The sequence below is a fragment of the Amia ocellicauda genome, chromosome 9, assembly GCF_036373705.1.
Source record: "Amia ocellicauda isolate fAmiCal2 chromosome 9, fAmiCal2.hap1, whole genome shotgun sequence".
Classification (NCBI taxonomy): Eukaryota; Metazoa; Chordata; class Actinopteri; order Amiiformes; family Amiidae; genus Amia; species Amia ocellicauda.
This window is the reverse complement of record NC_089858.1, coordinates 3566654-3577935: the sequence shown is the minus strand read 5'-3', so window position 1 is coordinate 3577935 and position 11282 is coordinate 3566654. Positions and strand designations below refer to the sequence as shown.

The 11282-nt window shown below is 46.2% G+C and overlaps 1 protein-coding gene across 1 annotated transcript; it reads right to left on the bottom strand.

Moving 5' to 3' along the window:
• Positions 1 to 4425: 4425 nt before the first annotated feature.
• On the bottom strand, positions 4426 to 10897 carry LOC136758188 (putative ankyrin repeat domain-containing protein 20A4). The gene is made up of 8 exons (XM_066712457.1): positions 10597 to 10897; positions 8794 to 8908; positions 8439 to 8612; positions 8169 to 8275; positions 7828 to 7965; positions 7253 to 7430; positions 6260 to 6709; positions 4426 to 5560 (listed from the first exon to the last, which is right to left on the bottom strand). The coding sequence occupies exons 1-8, from the start codon at positions 10731 to 10733 to the stop codon at positions 4688 to 4690; spliced, it is 2172 nt and encodes a 723-aa protein (XP_066568554.1). The 5' UTR covers positions 10734 to 10897; the 3' UTR covers positions 4426 to 4687.
• Positions 10898 to 11282: the final 385 nt, after the last annotated feature.

Genomic DNA, 11282 nt, shown 5'->3' with positions numbered 1-11282 from the left:
TTCTGAGATTTGTATGCAGATCATTTATTGTTCTTTTAGCAGTTCTATAAAAAAAATAAGTCACTGGAACACACTGTGTGATCTACACCTCTAAGACTCTAAGGAGTCTAGCGAGTTGCAGGCTGTTCTCTGTTTGACGCAGGAGGAGAAATGATTTTCTCAAATAAAAAAAACCCAAACCAACAGTTTTCTTTTTGTCGCCGACTTGAGGCGGGATTCCAGCCACGTGGCGTGTGCCGTATACAGACCTGCTGACACACACGGCAGTGATGTGCACCGCACCACTCCACTGCATCCTGATAAAACAATGTCTGATCCCGATTCTCCAAAAAAACACTTGCTGGTCATATTCCAGTTGATCGTAGTGGGTCTTTATTCAATCGTTTCGTTATCTTTCAAGTCAAAAGCACTGCCCAAAGGGAGGGGTCAACTAAACCTTCCTATCCAAGCTGTGTCACTCAGACAGTGCCTTCCTATTTCCTGTTTGTGTCTATGGTGAGGCACACAGGAACTGTCTTCGCCGTCTCACCTTGGGGTCCTCAGGTTGTCTCCAGGCCTTGTCTTTGGTCTTAAAATAGCTGAAATAGTTTTCGTTGCGGGTGACGCATTTCTCTATATAGTCACTGCATTCGAGACTTAATTACGAACGAACACAGCTGTTGAGTCTCAAGACACTTTATTGCTTCCGGTTCTGTTCGATCCCATGCCGAAGCGCAGTCAGCCTCCACCAGGCGGTTCTGAGAGTTCGGGTCCCACTGTGCCGTGGACGCGCCTCCGAGACCAGGGTTTCCCTCCTCCCTGCGCAGCTGGGTGTCGGCCTCCTCTCTCTCTCTCTCACCCTGAAAGAGAAAGCAAAAACGATCAAAACAAAACAGATATTAATGCACCCTCCCCCCGAAGTGCCTTGTCCAGGACATGCATGACATTGTATTACTGTACTGAGTCATTCACTCGCACACTATCTTGTGTGGAAAAGGCTCAGACGCCAGCCTGCTCTAAACTCAGACCATCTGAGACCGCTGATCTAATGGGACAATGGTCAGCAAGCGTGCGGTTCACTGTGTCTGTTCTGAGCGGCAACTCACAGCCTACATGATCCTGAGGTGCTGCTACAGTGAAATGAAGAGTCTTTATTAATGCAAATAGAGAAGCATCTCTCAGTGACAATCAGAGAATGAACACACCGTGATTCCTGCTGGACTCGCGTCCCCTGTGCGCCTCGGTGCCTCGGCCTCACTGCGCTGCTCTTCAATCCCTGGCTCCCCCTCTCATTCTCAGTCTCTCCCTCTGCCTCATCTTCACCTGCCTCCTTCCTTCAGCTACATCTTCCTGCTCTCGCCCTGCTTCTTCTAGCTCTCTCTCTCTGTCTATCTGTGTCTCTCTCTCCGTGTGTCTCTCCATGTCTCTATCTCTAGTCTCTCTCTCTGTGTCTTTGTGTTTCTGTCTCTCTCTCTCTGTGTGTGTGTGTGTCTGTCTCTGTTTCTCTCTCTGCGTGTCTGTCTCTCACTCTGTCTCTCTCTATTGCCCCGTTTCCACTGGTGGACACGTCCGTGTTTTGTGGACAGTTAACTATCTGCTGCCAGACGTGTCCGTAAGCGTCTGTCCCGCCCACTGAGGAAATATCTCCGCTTCTGAAAGCGAAGATGTGCACTTGACTTGCAGACAGACAGGGAGGAGATCAGATACATTGTGTCGGAAGATATAATCTCAAATGCCGTGTGCGATCACGAAGAAATTAGTTTTATTAGCAGCATGTAGTGAAATCCACATACAGAAACAATGACTGCTTACAGTTAATATCTGAGTGTATTATAAACCATTTACAAGTTAAATTAATGAATACAAAAATACAGCAGATCTGGGTTTCCCTATAAAACATTAAGGACTGGTTTAATAAATGCGTCCGTAAGTTCATAAACGCTATGACCGAGACGTGCACACTTCAGTTAAATTATAACCGGCTATATTGTAGCTAGATTATTAATCGTGAAACGTGTGTATTTTGTAAAGTAAATTATAAATAATACGGCAAAAAGCATTATGTAATAAATACATATATACTAGCACAAATGATGACGATAATAATATTGTTGCACATGGAAACGTATTCTTATGTGCACATGCTTGCCTGAATATAATGTTGTCTACAAGTTTAGCTCTTCCTAATATCTCTTAACAGAAACGTGTATTTATTACGCCGTTTACAATCATGTAAGGCACGAAGAATAAAATAAACACAAAAGTCCTCTCCACGTCAGGCTGTGTCGCTCGTAGCGTCTCTGTTTTTAAAACGAAACAAAAAACAAACCCACAGTCCCACCCATAAGAGGGACGGATTCACAACGGCCTGGTTTTACAAAAAAAAGCTCTGGGACGCGTCGGCATGGCATGGCACAGCACGGCACGGACGCTTAAGCCAGTGGAACCGAGGCATAAGTCTCTCTGTGTCTCTCTCTTTGTCTCTCTCTCTGTCCGTCTCTGCATCTCTCTCTCTATGTCTCTCTGTGTCTCTCTGTCTCTGCCCCTGTCTCTGCATCTCTCTCTGTCTCAGCATCTCTGTCTCTGTCTCACTCTCTATGTCTCTGTCTGTCTCCCTCTCTCCCTCCCTCCCTTTGTCCAGAATTAGATTTTATCGTCATTAAGAAACTTTATATACCCCCCTTCCTCTGCATCTTATTTTATGTCAATCTATTCAGCACATAAAGCCCAATAACACATAAATGTACTGAAATGTGATCTTCCATAAAACAACCACAACAAACAGAACTCAGTGGAAGCGGCTCGGTGATTGTGGCAGCAGTGTGGACCGCCGTCCATGTTTCAAAGAGAAGCAGGCAGTACCATAGAGGACTGAACACCAAAGTCCAGCTATACAAAGCCTGTGTGATCAGCAGTGTCCTCTATGGCAGCGAGTCCTGGACGGAGCGACGCGTCAGGGAAGACGGCTGACGGATGCCAACAACAATTCAATTACAATTAACCTATTCCGGGCGGCCCTTTCTAATTTTGTTCCAATTCATATGATGATGACAATTTGAACTACCCAGTGAGCAATTAATTTCAATGCGACGCATCAGGGACTATGAGGCGCCGTTAGGGACATTATCACTGAATAACAGTTACGCTCTCTACACTGAAAACGAGACCACATAGGTGACGTCAAAATATCAGTACTCCCGCGCAGCATTATTGCATATTAAGTGAAAGTGGAAACTAACATGTGTAATACAGATTAAGCGCAAAGGGCTGGTTTGTCACGCATTTGCATTCTATACATATGTATGGCTATGTACTGTAGCCTATGTATATACAATTAATAGAGTTGTATAAATGTGTTGTTAGGCTATATATTAAAAGCCAGCTGAAGCACAAGCCAATCCAAGCTTGTGTCATAAATATACATTTCACTATGATTATGGCGCGGTCTAGTCTGGACTTTGGCGGAGGTGGTGTGGCATTTATAGCCTGGATAGGATCCTTGGATCACTCGGTTATTAATGGACACCAAACGAGCACGATGGGGCGAATGGCCTCCTCTCGATTGGACACTTTCTTATGCTCTTACGTTCTATTTGATTTAATAAAAATGTTGGCACATTTCTGTGGACTCATGCTTAACTTTGTGTTAACTTTTGTATTATCACTCTTTACTATTGATTACAAATTGGATACAATTTTAGGTCTGTGTGTCCAGTTTGAGCTCATTTAAATTTTTCATTACATTAGCATAGCACAATGGAAGCCAGTTGTCGCAATTGCTAACTTTCAAAAGCTGACTAATATCTGTTTGAGTAGGAAATCTGTCTAAATGCCAAAATACTGTAGTAGTATCCCTTTATATAACTTAAGGCTTAATAATAATAGTAAAGAGTGATAATACAAAAGTTAACACAAAGTTAAGCATGAGTCCACAGAAATGTGCCAACATTTTTATTAAATCAAATAGAACGTAAGAGCATCAGACAGTGTCCAATCGAGAGGAGGCCATTCGCCCCATCGTGCTCGTTTGGTGTCCATTAATAACCGAGTGATCCAAGGATCCTATCCAGGCTATAAATGCCACACCACCTCCGCCAAAGTCCAGACTAGACCGCGCCATAATCATAGTGAAATGTATATTTATGACACAAGCTTGGATTGGCTTGTGCTTCAGCTGGCTTTTAATCTATAGCCTAACAACCCATTTATACAACTCTATTAATTGTATATACATAGGCTACAGTACATAGCCATACATATGTATAGAATGCAAATGCGTGACAAACCAGCCCTTTGCGCTTAATCTGTATTACACATGTTAGTTTCCACTTTCACTTAATATGCAATAATGCTGCGCGGGAGTACTGATATTTTGACGTCACCTATGTGGTCTCGTTTTCAGTGTAGAGAGCGCAAGTGTTTTTCAGTGATAATGTCCCTAACGGCGCCTCATAGAAGACGGCTGACGGACGCCAACAACAATTAAATTACAATGAACCTATTCCGGGCGGCCCTTTCTAATTGTGTTCCAGTTCGTATGATGATGACAATTTGAACTACCCAGTGAGCAATTAATTTCAAATTAGACCAAAAACATTCTGCTGTAAACGTATGAATCTCCAGCGATTCTCAGTCACAGCTTTGGAAGTTTGTAACCCAAAATAATTTAAAGATTCGGTCATCAATAGACGAATCCTCCGGTGGTTTTTTAGATTACATGAACATTCAGTCCAGTGATCTCAAACTGGCTGAGCTTATTTGCGTTCAGGGACTCAGCCAGTTTGACACAGTGCTGCGTCACCTCCTGTATGCTGTTCTTTGTGATCAGCACACAGGTTCCGTCTGGGATTTGCATGCCGTTCTCATTTCTCGAATGAGAGTCGAACACGTGGAATGCCCTGCTTCCACGTATCACGGCAAACGTCGATCCTGCAAACGTGACGAGACAAGCTCTGAACTCAGTCAGCGTTGTCTGCAGAGCGTCGCCCAGGGACAACACTATCCCAGATAAAGCACTGTCACTGGGACCGCCCAGCAGCCCGGCCACCGACTCGCCCATCGATGTGGTGCAGCTGGTGCCAAACACTTTCAGCTGACCTGGAAGTTCAGTAACTAATGTATACGTGTTTTTCACTGCAGCAGTGCTCTGCAGCTTGGAGTACAGCTTGTTCCCGCGCTGCAGGATAGCGTCCAGGTCAGCACTATCCCACTTCTCGGGGCTCTTCACTTCGCTGTATATTACTGAACAGAAGCTGTTGGGCACACACTGCTTCCCGCTGTTGTGCCCAAAGCGCTCGTGGCCCTGGTGACAGCTGCCGCGCACGACGCCGATGGCCGCCTGCTCTCTGGGGAGACGTGCGGTCTGTGTCGCACACGGCTTTGTCTGCTGCACAGAACCGCCTCCACCTTGAGTTCTGCTCGCCGCGCTCGTTTGCTGGTCAGTGTAATTGGTTTTCTTTTTCTCTGTCTGCATCATTTTAACAGGAGACTTAACTTCGCTGTGGTCAGTCGCTTTACCTTCCGAGGAGAGGCCCTCCTCCTCTGCCCATGCCTTCCTCCGAGGCAGAGTCTTACATGGCACCTGTAATATAATACATGTGTATATCGGCTACATGTACATATCAGAATCTATTCAATCTTTTTTTTACCTTCTACCTGTAATTGCTGCTTACCTGACACATTTATAAAGGCAAGACTTCTGCCTGAGGTTGCGCAGCTCGGTCTGGATGTGCGGCCCTCTGCTTCCTGTATCTGAGCCCCAGGAACCCGCACAGCAGCGCCGCACACCAGAGCAGTTCACTATGACACCTAACAGCACTTTTCTTTCTGTCGAGAATTCATCTTTACTGCCCAGACTCTTAAACGACACAGAAGCTGTCCGCGCTCTGTGCTATGGAGTCCTCTTGACTGGTAAACTTGCGCACAGGATTGGCATTATGATTGTTTTATAAAGCACTGCAGTGCTGTGCCATTGGAAAACCACGGTTCACAGTAAACAAAAACCAAGTGAAAGCATGATAAAGAATGGAGAAATATAGGAAACATACAAGAAATTGTCCGCTGTCAAAGCAAGAGTATGTGCAGAGACAACCACATGATTACACAATTGTTTCTATGCTGATCTGTCCCAGATCATTTTTAACAATTAAGGCTGGAAAATAAAGCCTTCTACAGATGTGTCAGACACTTGCAGCTCAGTGTCCTTCCCTTCAATCTCCAGGTATGAAGAGTTTCTAGTCCCAGTCACAGGTGATATAGAAAACGAGAGCGGGACGCCTACCTCTCTCTCCGACTCCTTGCTCTGCTGCTTGGCGAGAAGGGCCCGCAGCTTCCGGTTCTTGCTGAGGAGGGCCTGGTTGCAGTCTTCCACATTCTGGACATAGTTGTCACAGTCGGCCTTCATCTTGGCCAGACTGTCTCTGAACCGCTCCTGCTCCTCGGCCAGGGCCTTCTCGTGCACCAGGCCCTGTTTCTGAGCTGCTGCCAGCTGCTGGCGCAGGAGCTGGTTCTCCAACTGTGCCCGGGCCAGTCTCTCTGCCAGGCTCTCCTCTGGAACTGAGGTCTCGTGCCGTGGCTCCATCACCTCTCGCAGCAGGGCCTGCAGGTGTGCCTGGGCTTGGTCTCTCTCTCGCTGCGCGCTCTCCAGGAGAGCGGTCTTCTCTGCAAGGCAGTGGGTGACCCGGTGGCACTTGTTCTGCAAGACGGTCAGCTGCAGCTTCAGAGACGCAACCTTTATGATAGAAAAGCACAAGAGACACACGAACGGTAAGTCTGGCATTCACAAGTGCTCCCACGTTCACAGCCAACACTCGGACACGGGCTGGTGTTTCTGGGGGACACAGCCTGCCTTCTCACAGGCACAGAGCTGACAGTGAGGAGTGGATTGAGTGAGGATGTGCAGACCTTTGACTGACACACTGACGGAAGCTGTGCCTTTACAGTTTGCCCGGCAGGATCAGAAACTAGAAAAAGACTGAACTGATCAGTACGTATCATTTACAGAACAATATTGATTAAGCTGACTGACAGATCAAATGACATTAAAAATGTAGATGATAAAGACACACATCTACAGGATTAGGACTCATTGGCACGCTGACAGTATTATGTGGACTTTGGGTCCATGTCTGCACCGGACTGAGAGCAGGCCAGCCGTGTCTGTGTTGTAATTCACGGGACAATGAAGCAGGGAGTCGCTGCGACTTCCACATCATGTCCTGTAGCCACAGAGCGAGCAGACAGGACCAAGACAGGAGGGAAGAGAAGAGTTTACCTCATCCCATGCCTGTCCGTCTTCAATGCTGGGGTCACTGGCACTGTCGAGAGCTGCCCCTCCCAGCGTCCATGCTCTGCTCAGGCTGCCAGGGAGCTTGGCCTCCTGTCCCTTGCTGTGTGACGGAGTCTGCGCAGGTCTGCTCTTGGTCCCATGGGTCATGATGCGATTTGAGCAGCTGGAAAGCAAAGGCAACAGGCTCTTAAACAGACACGTTATCTTCCTGTGAGAGTCACAGAGCCGCAGCACTGGAGAGGAGACCCCGGTCACTCGTCCGACTCAGTGTCAGTGTGAGGTGACACAGCCCCTCGTCCCTGGTGAAGCTCTTCAGAACAATTCGAATCATTGTTTTAAATTCCTCTCATTAGGAGCATTTCTTATAAAGACTAATATACATTTGAAAAACTTTTATTACATATATTGTAACGAGAGATACATATGTGTATTCTACATGTGTGCGAGTCAACACTGCTGCATCTGAATCTAAAGGAAAGTACTTTTTCACAAAACAATGCAACAATGCAAAACAATTCACAAAACTACTTGATAATAGATGATCTGCAGAGCAGTCTCACCCGTGGTGTCCATGCATCGCTGCGAGGACCTCAGCAGTGTGTCCACTGCTGTCCTCCAGCGATGCGTCCGCACCGTAGCTCAACAGGATGCAGACCAAGGGCAGGAAGCCGTTGCTGGCAGCTATCATCAGCGGCGTCCTGAGAAAAGCCAGATCATCTTGTTACAGGACAATACTCAACCGTTTCATATAAACACTGTTCATTCTGTGCTCTTGCAAGCTGTCGAGACATTAAACCGCCATCCGGTCCGATCCAGAGGAGACACTCCCCGTCCCTCCCTCTCACAGATCTGTCGCTTTTCTAGGTCATTCTGTGGTCCAGAGAAATAAACCGCTGCCCACCTCATTGAGTTGTCCCTGGCGTTGATCTTGGCCCCTTTCTTGTGCAGCAGGGTGACCACGCGGATGTGGTTCTCCGCGGTGGCCAGGAGCAGCGGGGTGCAGCCTTCCTAAAAGTGAGGAGAACATCTTTACAGCACATCATTCAACTACCCATTACAGTCGCTATTTCTGCATCACATTTTCACTATATATTCACTATATATATGTTTGTGTATTCATTTTACATGTTACATGCCATAAGGCACACAATCCGGAGCTATGAAGCCGTACCTTATTCCTGGCCTCAATGTCTGCCCCGTGTCGCACTAGCTGGGCAGCCAGAGCGACAGACGGGACGAGGGCAGCGAAATGGAGGGCCGTGTTCCCGTCCACGTCCATCACGTTGGGGTCGGCTCCGTGTTTCAGGAGCGCCGCCACGCAGCCCTGCTGCCCACACTGCACCGCCTGCAACACAAACCCCAAAGACACGCTGCGTTACCATCGATCCCACTGGACACTCTTCGTGGATCAGAAGCTGGGTGGTTTGATTGTCTTTGTTTAAAAATAAGAAACTAGGGAAAAAAACTATTTAGAAAGGGAGGGAGTGCAGTACTGATGAGACAGACACGCAGACGCTGGGCTTTACCTTCATCAGTGCAGTGCTGTGCTGGTCATCGCACAGATCCAACTCTGCCTTCCGCTCGGCCAGGAAAGCGACGACCTCCTCCTGTCCAGAGACGCAGGCCAGGTGCAGGGGTGTTCTGGAGACAGAGACAGCAATTAAAACCCTGTCTGTGTTCTCACTGCAGCAGTAGTAGTAATAATAATAACAATAATAATAATATAGAGAGATGTTAATTCATAGTGCAAAGTCTGTATCTAAGCCCTGCCGAGTTCATAATAGACCATAGACACACATATGGCCACCACATCACTATTTTATCCCTGAAGAAAACACTGGAGAAGGAAAGAAATAAACAAACTGACAGGAATGGCTGCGCATCAATGCTTGCATTGGTAAGAGTCTACACTGAGACTCGCAGACCTGCCTACCTGTACGCATCGTAACAACAAAACACGCAAAAATCGGGCTGAAGTTCTGCACACCTGCCGTTATTAAAAGACCGATTAAACACCGAGCAGAGCCAATCCAGGCTACAGTATAAATATGGAGGATTGTGAACATCGCGCGTCACTCTCCGGGCTGGCAGGCGAGACGCCGCCCCCTGTCGCTCGACTCTGACGTCAGTGTCGATGCGACGAGCACGGCGTTTTGTCTGAAGGTTTATTCAAGGTTACCCGTGAAATACAGCATCTCATTGTTCATGCATTATGAAGCAATTAGTCGCTTGCCGTAAATCTGGCAACCGATCAAACCATTAGGAAGTGCGGCTCGATGAGCAGCGCAGGGCCTGCTGTGTGCGTGTGAGGCGTGCAGCCCGAGGCCCAAGACACGAGTCGAGAGCGCGCAGGTCGAGTCGCTACTCGAGTCAAACTCGGCGGCTGCGCGTCATTACAGAGCCGAGAGATGAGCTCCGTCCTCGACAGGTGACAGTTCAGCACCAGCTCTCGTCTCCATTACTGTCCTGTCCCTCAAACAGCACTGCGCGACATCGCAGGACACCCAATTAACCTTAATTGCACGTATACATGCACATACTACTGCCGAGCCGTAATTACGTGTGTACAAGGACTATCACACACACTGAACACAAACACGGCACCGCGGAATGACTTTGATTAGTTTCACTGCTTATGTTGTGTGATTTGCAGCCCATGGCCCCGGCCTTCAGGCGAGTCATTTCTGCAGGTCAGCTAGAACAAACTGCATTATTTGTGGTATTATTCAGTGACTGCACTCTATTTATTCATTAAATGTTGTCTTTTTGTGTTGAGTAAACAGCAATGAGCTACATATACTTACGTTTTCGGGTAGCTACAGAGGCTCTGTTTTTATGTATTAATACTCTACTTGCACTTTATATTGAGAGAAAGCTTATCAGGGAGCACCAGCCCGATACCAGGACAGCAGTTAAGGTAAAAACAGAGTAATAAAGCAGTTGTTATATGCATAGTGTATGGTTTTCTGGGGGACAGGTTGGGCAGTGTAAGTGTCTTAGGCCGCTGAGCGTCCCACTCAAAAACACAATGTCCAGGGTTGGCAGGTGTGTACAGTGAGCAGCATATACATGCATAATAATAATGCACGCTGATACGGTTATGTGCTGGAGAGCAACCTAAATCATCTGGTCTATAAATAGGTTTTTATTTTTTAAACAACATTAATCTAGATCTTCGGCAATAATGTGCCCCCAGAATAACTTTCGATTATCAGTTATTCAGTGTATGATACATGTGTTAAAAAGGCAGGAGCTTCCTCTATAAAGCAGTCATTTTATTCGAGTAATATTATTATTATTAATAATAATAATAATAATACATTTCTTACCTGTTATGTTCGTCCAGCATATTGAAGCCATGCTTCTTTCCAAGTTTTTTCAACTGCGACAGATTCCCCCTGGCGGCAGCTTTGTGTATCTTTCCGATAATATTTTTCTGCTTCTTCTTATTCATAAAACGGAACATCTTTAGTTCCTCTTGAATTGTTTAGTGCAATATGAATGATATCCGCTCGCCGTCTGTCAGCAATGTCAGCTAGTTATGACGAGTTATGACAACTTATGGAAAGACTGATGCACAGTCGAATTATGACGTCATAGTTGCAGTGTACTTTACCATGGCATGGCAACCAGACACGTGTCTGTACAGTGTCTGTGTCTCCCTCATTTTATTATATATATGTATATATATATATATATATATATATATATATATATATATATATAGTTATACCCTGAAACCTTAATAGACACACTGTCAATGTTTATACATTAGTGTAGGAAGTCATGCTTTTGCATACACAGTATGTTTAGCTTTTAAGTCTTAGCAAATGAGCTAGTATTTGGCTGGTTATGTCTAAAATGTGATTATAAAAGTGTCTGAAATACAGATCCCACAATGCACTGTGCAGTCTACCTAATTTTTCCCTAATTTTTGAACGTTCAAAAACAGACTGGATAGGATCCTTTGATCACTTAGTTATTAATGGACACCAAACGAGCACGATGGGGCGAA

Coding starts and splice junctions, on each gene's coding strand:
- LOC136758188 (XM_066712457.1), bottom strand. CDS start 10,733: ATGTTCCGTTTTATGAATAAGAAGAAGCAGAAAAATATTATCGGAAAG. Junction 8,276..8,438: donor ACATTGAGGCCAGGAATAAG/GTACGGCTTCAT, acceptor CCTCACTTTTAG/GAAGGCTGCACCCCGCTGCT. Junction 5,561..6,259: donor GCAAGGAGTCGGAGAGAGAG/GTAGGCGTCCCG, acceptor ATTATATTACAG/GTGCCATGTAAGACTCTGCC.